Source organism: Erythrolamprus reginae, chromosome 2, assembly GCF_031021105.1.
Source record: "Erythrolamprus reginae isolate rEryReg1 chromosome 2, rEryReg1.hap1, whole genome shotgun sequence".
Taxonomy (NCBI): Eukaryota; Metazoa; Chordata; class Lepidosauria; order Squamata; family Dipsadidae; genus Erythrolamprus; species Erythrolamprus reginae.
Window position 1 is genome coordinate 354,894,974 of NC_091951.1, and position 15,065 is coordinate 354,910,038.

A 15,065-nucleotide genomic window follows, 5' to 3' on the forward strand; every position below is an offset into this window, starting at 1 on the left:
TGTTGGAGGAAGCCACATTGGGGGACAGGCGAGGCCACCGGCCTAGGCAAGAATCCCCGGCCGAGCTCAGCACCTCGGATCTCCGCGATGGGGGCGGGAGGGGGGCGGGAAGGGGGTCCTGCTGACCTCCCCCGGGCGGGGCTCCCTTTCCCCGAGGCTGCCGTGGGGCGCGAGGCCGGGCTGGTCCTCGCGAGCCTCCCTCCCGGCCGGGGGTGCACGCCGCGGCTCAGGAGGGGCTGGTTTCGGGGGGGGGGGGGCGGCCGAGGAGGCCCGGGCCCGGAGGCCGCAAGCCAGGCGGGAGCAGCGAAGCCACAAGCCGGAACTTAGCCGGCCGCTGCTATGCCAATGGAACAAGGCTTCTGTTGCCCTGGAAACGTTTCCTCCCGCGGCCATCGAATCCCCATTTCCAAGCCGCCGCTGCTCTTCTGCCCGACGGGGACGCCCACCGAGGTACGGGGGCTGCGCGAGGGGCGTCTCTCTGTGTGTCTGGGGGGGGAGGCCCCCGGCTGCCCCAGGCCCCTCCCCCCGCGCCACGCCCAGCCCCCCAATTCGCTTCACTGCATCCGCAGCCAAAACCACCTCAAAGAGCGCCGTGAAAGCGCTCGCGGGGCCTGCCGGGCCGGCGGTCGTCTCAGGCGAAGCGGCTCCCGCCTTTGCAGCATAAGCCGCGCAGCCCAGCAGCAGAAAGCCCGTCGGTGGCTCTGCGCCGTCCGCTGGACGCAAAGCTGCCCCAGGGAGGAGCGGGTTCCGTCGAGTGGCGGCCCAGGCTTCGTCCCCTCGAGCCCCGCCCCACCGCCTCCCGCGCTTCTTGTGTCCGCAGAGCCAGCATGGAAGCGGAACCCACGGAAGCGGCGGTCTCGCTGCCCCCGGCGGTGTCCTGGCAGGCGGCCGCGGCGGAGGAGGCGGAGGACGAGGCGGCTCCCAGCAGCACGTCGCCCACGGCTCGCGAGGTGGAGGAAGAGCTGATCCTGCCCGCCTCCACCTCCCCGGGGAGCGGCGAGGAGACGGTCCCGCCGACGTCCAGCTCCTTGGAGGGGGAGGCGGAGGACGACCGCCCGGAAGCCTCCTCGTCCGAGTGGCCGGAGCCGCGGAGCGCCAGCCCCAGCGAGCCCTCCTCCGCGCCGCCCGACAGCTCCCCGTTCACCTTCTCCTCGTCCTCGCCGCTCTCCTGGAAGGCGCCCTCCGACGGGCTGCAGCGGCGCCTGGACGAGGCGGAAGGCCGCGCGGAGCAGCCCGAACGCACGAAAGCCAAGAGGAAAAGCCCGCCGGCCAAGAAGGCCGCGCCAAGTCAGTGGGAGTCGGCCGGGGCGGCGAGTGGGCCGGCCGGAAGCGCAGACGGGCCCGGGGCTGCAGGCGGGCGGGGGAGGCCGAGGAGAGAGCGCCGGGGCTGCAGCTCTTGGCCCCGGCCTGGCCGCGGAAGAGCGGGGCGGGGAGGCCGGCAGCGAAGCGGAGGGTCCCTGTCCGAGGCTCCGGCCCAGACAACAGGCGTCCCCTCGCCCCCCCCCCCAGTAGGGAGCTCTGGTCGGAGGGCAGCGGGGGGTGGGGCGAAGGCCCCTCCTGGAGCAGCTGACGCAAAGCAACGGGGAGGCAGGAGGTGTGTATGTGGGGGGGGGGCTTCTGAGGCGGCTGCTCTCCCCACAGAGTACACGGTGAGGACCATCACGCCGGCCGAGAAGGAGGAGCTGGTGTCGGTGGCCAAGGCCATGCACCGCGAGAAGTTCGCCAGGAACGTCAAGGAGCTCTTCCACCTGGAGAAGGAGGCGGCCCTCAAGTCCCTCCAGACAGGTGGGGTTGGGCGGGGAGGGGGGTGGGACGGCATATAAATTAAATTGATGGACAACTGGACCCAGGAGCTGCCTTCTGAGCAGCCCCCTGCAGAGGGAGGGGCACCCCCAGGCAGAACCAAGCCCCTTCCCACGGGGGCATCCTGAGGAGAGAGGTCAAGGGGCTTTGAGGCTGCTGGAGGGGGGGGTGAGCCTCTGCGCCCTCCCCCCCACTGAGCAGGCCCCTGGGTTCCCCTTCAGGCCTCTACATCGGCTGGCGCTGCCCCGAATACCTCTGGGATTGTTTCCGGGTGGGGGAGGAGTCCCGGTGCTTCTGTGGGCACCTGCTGAAGCTGCACCAGGTGTACGTGGGTGAGTAGCAGAGCCGGAGGGGGCTGGGGGGGCGGCGGGGGGGCACCTGGCATCCTGCAGAAGATGGCAGCTGCCGCCAGGACACCTGGGGGGGGGGATGAGGCTGCCCTCAGCCAAGGGGAGTGCCCGCATTCTGTGGCAGGTGCCACGTCTGGCCCCCCGTGGCCTCCTTCCCATAGTGTCACTCAAAGTCAGGGAAAGAGACACCCCCCCCCCAGGCCCACGTTGATAGACAAGAATGGACAGTGACAAAAAGAAAGGCATTTCTGAGGCAAAAGGGCCATAAAGGCCCACACAGAGAATCCCCAAAGCCTCCCCCGTAGCCCCCCCTAGGGCAAACCCCCCCAAATCCCCCTGGCCCAAGAGGTCAGCTGTGGCTGTGCTGGTTGGCTGTGCTGCCACGTCTGCTCCGTTGACCTTGAGCCAGGTATAAAGACGTCCATGTAGCCTGGCAGTTAAGTGACTTCCTCCCTGGCCCCCCACCCCCAGGGCCTCCCTCTTGCCTGCCCCCCCATGGCTCTGCGGGGTGTTTTGTTCAACTGGGGGAAGGAGAGTTCCTGGGTGGCAGAGGTTTTTCCAAGTGTGTCGAACACACAGGAGCCTCAGCCGCCAAGTGAGCAGAAGAAATCTGGGAGGGGTCCCTGGGTCAGCGCACTGGGTCAGTGCCATAGTTCCCTCTAAGCTGAGCAGTGAGCAATCACTCACTTAAAAATCATCATCAACTCAGAGTTTTCCAAACCTGCCCAGAAGCCGAGAGGGAAAGAGTGAGAGGGAAGGAGAGAGAGAGGAAGAGAGGAAGAGAGAGAAACAGAAAAAAGAGAGGAAGGAAAAGAGAAAGAAAAAGAATGGGAGTAAGGAAGAGAGAAAGAAAATCAAAATCTAGTTTGAAACTAGCTCAACTATTTAAGTGGCATTTTGATATTGATAGAGTTGCCCTATTATGAGCTCACTGTTATAGACACACAGTACAGGATTTTATTTTGAAATTCTCTCAGGCAAAACAGGGTGGGTTTTTTTGTTTGTTTGTTTGTTTGTTTATTTATTTATTATTTCTGTGCCGCCCAGTCTCGAAGGGACTTCCGCTCAGACACTATACTTTTCCGCCCCCCCCCCCAAAAAATTAGAGGGAACACTGGTCAGCGCCCTTCCAAGGTCCGGCCCTCTTGGAGGAAGACGGCTGTCCTCCGGCACAATCCGTCTTCTTGCTCCTGCAGTCTGTTCCAATGTCCTTTCACGCTTTATGGGGACTCCCTGCAAGTGGCCCCTGACTTGCAACAACTAGTAACCTTGATGTTCAGCGGTGGCAATTCCAGGACGTCACCACTGTGCAGCCAGGATGTCACGGTCCAGTTCTGCCCCCTTCGCCTTCACTTCACTGCCCCCATCCATCTTCCTCGATGCGATAGAGCCTCAGTGGCGCAGTGGTTAGAGGGCAGGACTGCGGGCCACTTCTGCTGACTGCTAGCTGCAGTTCAGCAGTTCAAATCTCACCACCGGCTCCAGGTTGACTCAGCCTTCCCCCCTTCTGAGGGGGGGGGGTTTCTAATGGGGACCCAGAGTCTTGGGGTTGGCAAGAGGCTGGCTCTGTCGACCGACCGCTTGGAGAGGGCTGTGGAAGCACCAGGACGCGGTAGATACATCTTGAGTGCTATTCCCCCTCCTCTGCCCTGTTGGCTGCCCTGTTGCGGCGGCTGCTGACCCTTGCCTCCGTCCCTGCTGACCTCCCCCTCCCCCAGGGACCCAGGCAGTGAGCGAGGGGGCAGCCCTGGGAAGCGCCCACTGAGCCGCAACAGCATGGTGGAGCCTGCTTGGCCAAAGAGAGCTTGTGTGGTCCAGCTGGGGAGGCGGCAATGGGATGCCGAGTCTGAAGACCCCAGAGAGGTTGGCAGCTGAGCAGCCCAGCAGTCCGAAAGAGGCCAGTGGGAGCAGATAAAAAGGTTCCACCTTGGTGGAGAGGGTCACGGGGACACGAAAGGAGCCCCCCCTGGGGTCCCCTGGGCAACGGTGATGTGAGGGGCCAATCCTTTCAACCCAGAAGTGCCTGGGCGGGTGCTTCAGGCCTTAGGGCTCGTGGGGCAGAGGGGTGGGGTGCTCTCTGGCTGGGGGGCAGGATGTGTGGGAGGAGCCCTTTGGGGGAGGGGCAGAAGCAGAGGGAAGTGGGGGTCCAGAGGTGTCACACCTGTTGCAAGAGGCCCTGGAGAACCGGCCTTAGGGTTGGAGGAAATATCAATGCTCCAGCCTTGCAAGGGTCAGCAGCTCTGACCGGCCCTCTGGGGGCTTCCACTGCCCACCCTGCAGCTCCCGGGAGGCCTTCGCAGCCGGCCGTTCTCCGGGGTTGCTTCTGGCAGTGCACCGCTGGCCTTCCTCCCTGGCCGTTCCTCAGGGTGCCTGCAGCCCCAAACGGCCCAGGCAGGGCACACGAGATGCCCCCCCCGCCCCTCCTCTCCCACTGCAGGAGCAGGTGGCAGGCGCTGCCCATCGCTTACGGCCACTCTGGCCTTGGTCCCTTCCTGGTGGGACTCCTGCAACATTGCTGGACATGAGGTCATCTTTGAAGGTCACCTGGAAGTTACACCTGGTCCAGAACTCAGACTGGCCGTTCCCCAGTTTGGCCCAGTTGCACGGCGGCAGCTCCCAGTTTCCTTCTGGCTGCAACCGGAGGGGCCCTTTCAATCACCCTCAAGGCCCCAAGCGGCAGAGAGTCCGGTCACCAGCCCCGCCCGCTGTGGGTGTGGCTGCCATTCCTCTCGCTTGGGTGCAGCGGGCCCCCTCCCTCAGCCCCTTGCCATTCTGTGTGATCTGGGAAGCCCCCCCCCCGCAAGCCCTGGGGGGGAGACTCCTTTCCCTTCTTGGCCTTCCCCCCCCCAAAATCCCCCCCAAGAGCCCCCCCATGCTGGTACAGGAGGTCCTGCAGGTGATCGAGTGTCACTGGTGGGGCAGGGGAGGGGTCCGGCTCTTATTCTCGCCCTGTGTTGCTTTCATTGCTCCCGTGGTCATCCTTGCTGTTGGGGGCCCAGAGTTGTCTGGTGCACGATGCACCCCATACGGAAGTGCCGGTAGTGGGCATTCAAAGCTATGATGGAGCCCCCAAGGGCCCCTGTGACCTGGTCCCAAGGGCTTCCCATGGTCCCCTGGCCACATTCTGGCCACCTGGTGGCTGGCTTGGGCTGCCACCATTTGCAACATCCTCCAGTCACGTGACTGCAATTTACAATGTTTTGAGCAAAAATGCCCCTTAGTGAATAATGTGTTCACTCAGGGACCATGGCATTTGTTTAATGACCATGGAGTCACACAATGACCACAGTGACTGGCTTAAGGATGACCACAGTAAAATGAGTCAGGCCCATGATGCTGTAATAATGTCCAGTCTCCAGCCTTTATGGGGAAGGTTGTTGAGAAAGCAGTGCCGCTCCAGCTCCAACGGTCCTTGGACGAAGTCGATTATCTGGGCCCACAACCGTCAACAATCAGGATTCAGACCCAGCTACAGTGCAGGAACTGCTTTGGTCGCCCTGATGGATGATCTCTGGCGGGCCCGGGATAGGGGTTTATCTTCTATCCTGGTACTCCTTGACCTCTCAGCGGCTTTCAATGCCATCGACCATGATAGGCTAGGGGCTGGGAGTGGGAGGCACCATTCTCCTACCTCTTTGGTCAGTGGCAGTCATTAGCAGAGGGTCAGAGGTCGACCCCTAGGTCCCTCCCTTGTGGAGTTCCTCAGGGGTCGGTCCTCTTCCCCTCCCTGCTGTTTAATATCTAGTTTAGTTTAGTTTAGTTTAGTTTATTTAGATTTGTATGCCGCCCCTCTCCGCAGACTCGGGGCGGCTCACAACAATCTACATGAAACCGCTAGGGGAGATCATCCAAGGGCATGGAATGAGGTATCATCAGTATGCTGATGATACCCAGTTGTACATCTCCACCCCATGTCCACTCAGTGAATCAGAGGACGTGATGTGCTGGTGTCTGGAAGCTGTTGGGGTTTGGATGGGTGTTGAAAGACTCAGACTCAACCCCCAAAAGACGGAGCGGCTGTGGGTTTTGCCTCCCAAGGACACTTCCATCATGCCGTCTATTACTTTTGGGGGGGGGGACTTTTGACCCCCTCAGAGGGTCTGCAACTTGGACGTCCGCCTCGATTCACAGCTGACTCTGGACCATCATCTTTCAGCTGGGATGAGGGGGGCGTTTGCCCAGGTTCGCCTGGTGCACCAGTTGTGGCCCTATCTGGAAGGGAATCTCTACTCACAGTTACTCATGCCTTCATCACCTCGAGGCTCGACTCCTGCAATGCTCTCTACATGGGGCTACCTTTGAAGAGTGTTCGGAAACTTCAGATCGTGCAGAATGCAGCCGCGCGAGCAGTCATGGGCCTCCCTAAACATGCCCAGGTCACACCAACACTCCATGGACTGCACTGGCTGCTGACTGGTTTCCGGATACAATTCAAAGTGTTGGTAATGACATATAAAAAGTTTTTTAGCTACATTAATTGGATTTTTAAGATATGTATATTGTTTATTACTTTGATCTGTTGTGAGTCCTTGGAGATGGACGGCATTCAAATCCAATCAATCAATCAATCAATCAATAAGAAGCCCTATGTGGCATCAGGCCAGATTACTTATGGACTCTGCCTTCTGCCGCATGAGTCCCAGTGACCGGTCAGGCCCCACAGAGTCGGCCTTCTCCTGTCCCAACAACTAGACAATGTCGCCCAGCTGGACCTAGGGGAAGAGCCTACTCTGTGGGGGGGGCCGCCCTCTGGAATCAGCTCCCCCCCACGAGATCCACACTGCCCCCCCCTCCTCGCCTTCCGCAAGAGCCTTAACACTCATTTATGCCGCCAGGCTTGGGGTGATCAGATCTCGGGCCCCTGGCCGACCAAACTTTGTATGACTATTGTCTGAATGGGTATGATTGATTTTTAAGGTAACTGGGGGGTTTAGATTGTTCAGTTTTAATTAATTGGATTCAGCTATTGTATTCTGTTGTTTCTTCTGTATGTTGGAGAGGGGCGACATATATATAAATAAATAAAATGACTGGTTTTGTGACTCGTGACCGTGAGGGGTGGGCTCTGCTGTGGTCAGGGACTTCCTGTGGCTTTTCCTCTTCCAGGGAGTCCGATGACCTTCTGCTTTGGGGTGGGGGGGTGTCTCCCTTCCCAAGGGGCCCCCGGCCGTCCCTCCTTCCGGCTCCCCCCCTGAGGGCTGACCCTGTCTTTCAGAGAAACGGGCCACTGTGCCCTGCACGGTGCCCGGCTGCCGCTGCCAGGGGTTCCTCTTCATCCCCTCCTGCCCGGAGGAGGTGGGCGAGTTCTGGCTTCGGCGGAGGACCGGCTTTGACGTGGCGGCCTGGCGGGCCAAGTGCCGCTGCACACACACGCATGAGGAGCACACGCCGACCGGAGCGCGGGGCTGCTGCGTGCGAGGTGAGCCCCCCCCATCATGGCCCACCTCCCCTGGCCCCTGGTTTCCCTGTGGGGGGGGCTTCCCCAAAATTAAAACTAATATTGAAACCCCAAAGATCTATAAACCAGCCATGCGCATTCCCCCTAAGTGCGGAGAGAGAGGCTAAAGGTCAGCTGCGGCCCCCAGGCTTGTCAGGGGGGGGCTGGAGGGGGGGCTGGATCTCTGGAGGGAGAGCTAGTTCCAGAGGGGAGATCCAGATGGCATGATCATCGCCTGCCATGTCCCCCCTGCCCCCCCTTCTCATCAAAGGCATGGGCCCACCTCCTCCTGCTTCCGGCCCCACCTGGCCTCCTGCCAGACTTTGCTCATCATGACCCCCCCCCCTCAGTCTCTCACCCAGGCAAGGTCTGAGCCTCTCCCAGTCAGGCCCCCTCCCCAACTGGCAGGCGACAATGACCGTGGTCTTCTGTGGCCCTGCCTGCCAATGCCAAAGTGGCACCAACTCCCCAAGCTGCCCCCCCGGCTACGGATACCCTCCCCTGGCCGCCCTCCTCCTGGTTCCCCCAGGACCCCTACCTTTGGGGCAGCTACTCCCGGGGGGCCTCCCTCCTCCCAACCAGTTGCGGCTCTGTACAGTCTGACCTTCTGCTCGGGGGGGGGGGTTCCCCGCTGGGTCCATTGGGCCAGAGAGGGAAAGGAAAGTGGGGGGGGGGGAGTCAGTCGGGCATGAGGCAGGCCAGGCCGGCGGCCGGACTCTGAGGCTACATGAGAAGCTGTCCAGCCTCAAGGCCATCCTGGCCCAGCACCTCTCTCCAAAGGGCTCTGCGGCCGCTTCAGGGACCAGGTCTCTCTTTCACACACACATACACACACAGTCACGTGACCTGTGCCCCTCCTGCCCCCTAGGCTGCTCCTGCGGGGCCTTCGCCTCCAGCTTCCTGTGCGCGGCCTGTGACCGGCGCTGGGAGGAGCACGAGACCTTCTTTGAGTCCGAGGAGGCCAGGCGCAGAGGTGGCCGGCCTTACGGTACGGGTGGGGTGGGTTGCGGTCCCTCCACCCCGCAGGGCCTCCTCCAGCTGGGGGGGCTTCGTCTCCCTCTGGCCCTGCCAAGGACCCGCCTTGCCGCTTAGCAGCCCTTCGTGCCGTGCCGAGGCCTCTGGAGGTGCCAGGCGGGCAGCGCAGCTCCTTCCCCTCCCCACGGACCCTCTGCCCTTCCCCTGGCTGGCCCCCTCCCCCTCCCCCCTCCAGCCTGTGACCTACACCCAGGGCTGCCCCACAGGGGTCCCCTCCGCTCCCTGCTCATCTTCTTTGATGAGTGACCCCAAACTGCCCTGGCACTGTGGGGCCCAGAGGGGTGGGTGCCCTTTTTGAACTGTCCCCACAGCTGCCGCCAAGGCCAGAGGCCACCCAGCGGGGAGCCGGGCGGGGGGGGCCGGCACAGGAGCCGGAGCGGAATCTCCCTGAGGTGCAGGGGGGCCACGTGGGGGGCCCCATCAGCGGCTGCCTCGTCTCCTCCGCTCCTCAGGGCCCCTCAGCATCCCCGCTGTCTCGGGGCCCCCCGACACCTGTGGCCTCTCTCTCCCCCCAGGAGAAGCTTACCTGCCCCTGGCCGAGCTGCCCGAGCTGCGTGGGGCCGTGCTGACGGGCCGCTCTGAGGACCCCTCCGCCTCCAGGGCTGTGCAGGGACCGGCCTGCCAGGCCCTGCCGGACCCCTCCCCCGGCTCAAGGGCTCTGCCTCTTCCCCCTGCAGGCCCCCGGCGGTTCCTGCAGAAGGACGACAAGAAGGCCTGAGGCCCCTCCCCCTCCGCCCGGGTTCCTGCTGCGCAAGGGAGGCCCAATAAAGAGAGAGAGTGCCCTGTGGGTGGCCTCGCTGTGCGTGTGTCTTCTGAGGGGGGGCAGGCTGGGGGGGCTGGGCTGAGGGGGGGATGCTGCTGCCTAGGGAGGGAGGGAGGGAGGGGGCTGGGCGTCCCCCGCTCGCACTCATTGCCAGGGCAAAGGGAGGGGCCTGCTTCACAGTGCCCACTTTGGGGGCGGGGGTGTTCCTGCACCCACCTGGGGTCGCCGTTTCCCCCTCCCAGGGCCAAGAAACCCTCCCCTCGGCTGGGCTCCAGCCCTGCTGCGGCCTGAGGAGCCTTTGGGGCTGGCCTGGCGGGAGGAGGCGGCTGTTGGCCTCCCTCCAAGAGGGCATCCTGGTGGGGGAGGGGCCCTGCTGCAGGCGAGGGGGGGCTCTGCAGATTGGTCTCAGCTCAGGCAACGGGGGGGGGGGCTCCTGCCCCGGGTGGCTAAGAGGGTTGGAGGGGGGGGTCTTGCATCCTCCTGACCAACCACGAAATGCAGGGGGCAGCCCCCCATGAGCAGAAGGGCCGCCTGGAGCCGCCTGGCCAAGTGGCGGTGGGGGCCGTGACTTTCCCACCCCTTTTCCTCTCCTCCGGTCCCCTCCCGGACTAGAACCAGCAAGGAGTTCTAGGCCCAGCAGGGATTTTCCTTCTCCCAGCTGCCCCCCCCAACTGGGCAGCATTACAGTACTTTGATCCGGGTGGGGTGATGAAGGGGGCGGGGCTGAGTGGAAGTGGGGGGGTCTGAGCCAGGAGGGGAGGGGAGAGACTCTGCCCCGTTTTTTAACCCCGGACTTGCCTCCCGAGATGTTACAGCGCTGACTTGACGGGGGGGGGGGGGGGGGGGATGCTGGGCGAAGGTTTTGCTCCGCTTGCTCCGGGGGGCTGGGGAGGGGCGGCGGGACGCTTCCCTCGAGAGGCCGCAGAAGGTCCAAGCGAGCGGGGGGGGGGCAGTTGGAGGCGCCTCTCGGTTGAGCCACTTTCTCCGGGCGCTGCCGCCGCTCCTGCGCCGAATTCCGAGCCGCCTTGAGCGGAGGGATGGCGGGCGGGGCGATTGCTGCCCTCTGGCCGCCAGGGGGCGCAGGCGCGGGGGTTCCGGGCATGCGCGGCCGGCCACTTCCTCACGTGCGCGCTCCCATGGCCGCCGCCGCCGCCTTCCCCTCGGCGCAGCTGCCGGGGCTCTTCCGCGCGGGGCCGTCGGGGCGGGAGGGTCCCGGGGCGGGGTTGCGCGGGGCCGGCTGGGGTCAGCGCGGGCAGGTGGGCGTGGCAGCGGGGGGGGCTGGGCCGGGGGCGCCACCGCTCTTCGTGCCCCGCCGCCGCCGGTTCCCGAAGGCTAGGGAGGGCTGGCTGCCCGTCGAGGCCGCCCCGCTGCCGCTGAAGCCCCCGGAGGCGGCGCCCCCGCCCGACGGCGCCCCTGCCCGCCCGGCCCTGAGCGCGCTGGCCCCGCAGCTGGCCCGGCTCTTCCTGGACGAGCCCGAGGCGGCCTTCGGGGCCACGGCGCGCCTGCTGCACCCGCACGTCTACCTGGGCGACTCCGCGGACTGGGTGAGCGCCGGGGGGGGGGGACGCGGGGAGGGGAGGGCAGGTGAGACGCCCCCTGCCCGACCCCGCCTGACCCGCCCCCCTCTCTCTTCCGCAGCGCAGAGCCGGGGGCGTCTGCGGCATGACCCGCCTTCTCCGCGCCCTGGAAGGCCGGGCGCCCGGCGGCACGTAAGTGCTCCCGGCCAGCGAGCCCGCTTCCCCGAGCCGCCTCTGGGGGGATGGGGATTGGGGTGAGGGGGCGGGCCGGGCGGGCGGCGTGTGACCGGCGGCTGTGCCGTTGTCCCCCCCCTCAGCGCCGGCCGGCCTCTCTCCGGCGTGGCCTCGCTGTGCCGCGACTGGCTGTCGGAGCTGCCCGTGAAGCTGGTGGCCGAGTGGCTGCACGATGACCTGGCCGAGCGGCGGCGGCGGCTGACCTTCGACGAGACCCCCACCGGCGGCGCCTTGGCCTGGCTGTCTGACGGCGCCCCCGGGGGACCCTCGCGCAGCGGCTGCCTGGTGTTCCCGGCCGGGGAGGCGGCCGACAGGCTCTGTATCCTCCCGGGCGAGGGGGGCGGGGCGGGTGGGGGGCTGGCTTGGGCCGCGAGGCGGGCGCCCCTCCTGAGGTGGAGACCCCTCCTCCCGAGGGGGGGTCTCAAAGGAGGAGCCCGATGGTTGCGGGCGGAAGTCTCTGCGTGGGAGGCTGTGGGAAAGCCCCGGGAAGGGTCTCCAGGGCAGCGGCTCTTCCTTAGCGCCCTCCGCAGGCTTCCAGGAGGCGTCCTTGAGACTGGCGGCCAGTGGCGCCCTGCGGCCCCAACTTCGGGGCTGCCCCGTCCAGTTCCGGCTCAACGGGGAAGTCCGGCAAGTGGTGGCGGTGCATCTGGAGGGCAGCGGTGGGTCCAGGCAGGGGCCCTGGGGAGGGGGAGTGGCCCTCGGTGGCCACTGCGGCTCTTCCGGTCTTGAAGGGGGGGGGCCTTATCTTCCCTCCACCCCAGACTTCCTGGGCATCCGCTCCGGCCACTTCTGTGGGGCCTGGAGGAGGCAGCGTGGAAAGGCCCCCACCGCCCTGCAGGTGGTCTGCACAGACGCCCCCTGCTCCTCCATCGCGGTCAGGTAAGGGGGGAGGGGGCTGGGGGGGCTTGTGGGGCACATGGGGCTGCCCTGCTGCTTGGGGCGGGGGCAGTGGGGGTCAGGAGACTTCTCCCTTCTCTCCCTGCAGCCCCCACCTGCCCGGAGAGCTCTCGCTGTGCACCCTGGCAGGGGAGCTCTTCCTCTGGAGCCTGGAGACCGGGTGAGCGGGGGGGGGGGCATCGGGGGGCACGCCAGGGGTCCTTGGGGGAGGGGAGGCATTAGGAGGAGGGGTTGCTTAGCTCTTCTGCTGGGGGGGGGGCGGAGGCAGGAAAGCTGCAGGCTGCTGTGGCCCAAACGGAGGAGGAGGAGTGTGGGGAGAGTGGGGAGAGTGGGCAAAGGGCCCCCCCTGAACTCCTTGTGTGTGTGTGTGTGTGTGCTTTGGCCCCCACTGCTTCCTGGCGTCCCGGTGTTGCCCTCTTGCCAGCGGGCCGGTTCCTGGCCATGGAGGGCCCGGGAGTGCTGACCCTCTTTCCCACCAGGCTCCGGCGGCTGCACCAGGACCGCGACAGCCTCTTCTTCCGGGACCCCTCCCCCTGGCGCTGGAGCGAGTTTTCTGCCCACCCGCGAGTGCTGACCTTGGCCGACCGCACTGGCCTGAAGGGGCTGGACCAGCGGGTGAGGTTGGCCGTGCTGCCGGGGGGAGGGGCTGCGGGGGAGGGTCAGGGGGGCCCGGCTGCTGATCCTCCGGCCTGCCCCCCCAGGTGCCCTCTGGGGGCCCCTTCGAGCTCTTCAAGGTGGGGGCTGAAGCCGACTGCCAGCGTGGGGAGCGCCTGGTCCTCTCCAAGCACCTGGGCCCTTCGGAGCCCTTCCACCACTTGGTGGCCACCCAGGTAACCGGAGGGGGAGCTGTGGGGGGCGGCTGTTTGCCTGGGCCTCCCTGCCCTGGCCTCCCCCCACCTTGGCCGGAGGGTCCCTGGGGCTCCTAGCAATGCATCCACCCTGCCACGCCCCCCCTCCACAGTTCTCGGTCTTCGTGCTGGACGAGCGCTTCCCGCTGGTGCCCGTCCTGAGCTGGGAGCACATGATGTCGATGCCACCCATCTACGCCCACGTCTCCCCCACCGGGACCCCCCAGCGCAGCCACCAGGTGCTCCTGGGCGCCCACCACTCCCAGGAGACGCTCCTGTTGCAGTACTCAGGTGGGGGGGGCACGGGGGTCATGCCTAGTGGCTGGGGATGGGCACCGGGGGGGCAACCTGTGTGCGCTGGGGGACTCTGAGACCGCCAGGGTGTCTCCGCAGGTGGCCGCAGCCTCCCCTGCCAGCTGCAAGGGCCCCCCCAGAAGCTGCCCCCCATCAAGGAGAGCCTGGCCCACTTCCCTCGGCAGGTGCCTGTCAGGCAGAGCGCCCTCCACCAGCGCCTCTCCACCCCCACAGCAGGTAGGGGGAGGGGAGGGGGGGGAGGGGCCCCAGATGGAGGGGGAAACGGGCTTTGCACGCTGAGGAGGCTGCAGCAGGGGGGGGGGGGTCAGGGCTGCTTCCCGGCAGCTGGACAGGAGCTGCCCCCCCCTCCAGCCAGATCCAAGAACCGGACTAGCTTCTCTCTGCACACGGTCCCTGGGGGAGTGGGGCCCACCCCTCCCCTGCCCTTCGTCCACCACTGGCTGCCCCACATGCCCAGAGTCCCCCTTTGGTTGTTCTGCATGGGGTCCAGCCTGTCTGTTGCCTTCCCAACATGCTTTGCCTCCCTTTGGGGGGGGGGGGAGTTTGTGAGGACCCCTTTCCTCGGAGTCTCTGCCTCCCCTGCAGCTGGGCCTCTTTTCCTGGGCTGGGCAGGGGGGGTGTTTCCTTCAAGGGGGGTCTCTGAGGCCCCGTGACAAAGGTGGGCTGGGGGAAACTGTCCCAGGAGGGGTGGGGGCTGTACCTGCCTGACTCCCCCCCCCCCCTTTCAAGCTGCCTGACTCCGGCCTCTGAGCTGCCCCGTCTGCAGCTGGGCTTGAGCGACCGGCTCCCCTCCCCAATCTCACCCCCCCCCTTCCCCCCCCTCTGATCCAGGCCTTGCCGCCACCCTCGGCCAGCTGGACGGCAACCGGACCCTGCTGGTCTTCCAGCTCTCCCAGGCCGGGGACCTCTTCTACCAGATGCTGCTTCCACGGGCCCGAGGGGAGGAGGAGGAGGAAGAGGAGGCCGCTGGGGACCAGGCTCACTCGGGCCCAGAGGCCGGCTCCAAAGGCCCTGTGGTGGGCAGGCCCGGCCGGGGCCCCGTTTCTGCAGACGGAGCAAGGACTGCCTGTAGTCCGGCGGCTGCAGCCCTCTACCGGCGCTGGCTGAGGGCCTGGAAGCAGGTGGCCCCCCCCTTGCAGGACCGGCCAGGCCCTCCGGCCACGCTCAGCCAGGGCGGCCTCTTTGCCCACCGAGAGGCCAGCGGGGTGGAGGGGGGCGGCCTGCCCCCCCCAGAGGCCTCCCGCCAGCTGCGCAGGGCCATGCGGGATGCGCGACTCCTGGTCTGTGGGGGCCAGAGGGAGGTCCCCGTGCCCCCTGCCCCCCAGGGCCCCCCAGTGGAGTTGGGCCAGCGGCTGGCGGCCTGCTGGGCTGGCGACTGGGCGGCCTGGTGGCGGGAGAGGCTGGGCGCCAGCAAGGCCCAGCGGCAGCAGGCGCTGAGGGAGCAGCGGAGGCGGGCCAAGCGGCGCAGGGGCCCCCGGAGCCTCTCGGGCAGCTTCACCTCCTCCGCCAGCTGCCACTCGGAGGTCAGCGGGTGGTCGGGGGAGAGTGGGGGCCCCAGGACCCCTCCCCCCGTGGACCCCGCCCCCCCTCTGCCCCCCAGCCCCCCAGGGGCCTCCCAGGAGCTGCTCTCCTCCCAGAGCCTGAGCGACCGTGGCATCCCCCGCGAGCGCCGCCACACCCTCCGCCGCTACCTGGCTGTGCTGGACGCGCCCCCGGAGCCCCCCGAGGAGGAGCCCCTGCCCGCCAGCCAGAGCTCGGGCCTGGGGGGCAGCCAGCGCCGCCCCCCCCTCTTCCCAGGGCCCTCAGCCGAAGCGCGCCCGCATGGGCTTCTAAGGGGGCCTGCGGGGACCCCCCCCCCATCAATAA

At 66.3% G+C, this 15,065-nt stretch overlaps 2 protein-coding genes across 3 annotated transcripts; both read left to right on the plus strand.

Moving 5' to 3' along the window:
* The first annotated feature begins 308 nt into the window (after nucleotides 1–308).
* Nucleotides 309–9,412, plus strand: FAM221B (family with sequence similarity 221 member B). 2 transcript variants are annotated; one of them, XM_070743709.1, is made up of 7 exons: nucleotides 309–450; nucleotides 821–1,287; nucleotides 1,642–1,785; nucleotides 2,025–2,135; nucleotides 7,369–7,572; nucleotides 8,459–8,578; nucleotides 9,141–9,412. In XM_070743709.1, the coding sequence occupies exons 2-7, from the start codon at nucleotides 828–830 to the stop codon at nucleotides 9,341–9,343; spliced, it is 1,242 nt and encodes a 413-aa protein (XP_070599810.1). In that variant the 5' UTR covers nucleotides 309–450; nucleotides 821–827; the 3' UTR covers nucleotides 9,344–9,412. The 2 variants fall into 2 exon arrangements, with proteins under 2 accessions (XP_070599810.1, XP_070599811.1); XM_070743710.1 differs by having other exon boundaries at nucleotides 9,303–9,412.
* A 998-nt stretch (nucleotides 9,413–10,410) lies between these two features.
* Nucleotides 10,411–15,047, plus strand: LOC139162849 (TATA box-binding protein-associated factor, RNA polymerase I, subunit C-like). Its single transcript, XM_070743703.1, is given in 12 exon segments — nucleotides 10,411–10,932; nucleotides 11,027–11,097; nucleotides 11,223–11,458; nucleotides 11,670–11,798; nucleotides 11,901–12,018; nucleotides 12,125–12,196; nucleotides 12,516–12,651; nucleotides 12,738–12,866; nucleotides 12,998–13,175; nucleotides 13,278–13,415; nucleotides 14,031–14,977; nucleotides 14,979–15,047. Coding segments are annotated over 12 exon segments (2,715 nt in total). The 5' UTR covers nucleotides 10,411–10,425; the 3' UTR covers nucleotides 15,033–15,047.
* Nucleotides 15,048–15,065: the final 18 nt, after the last annotated feature.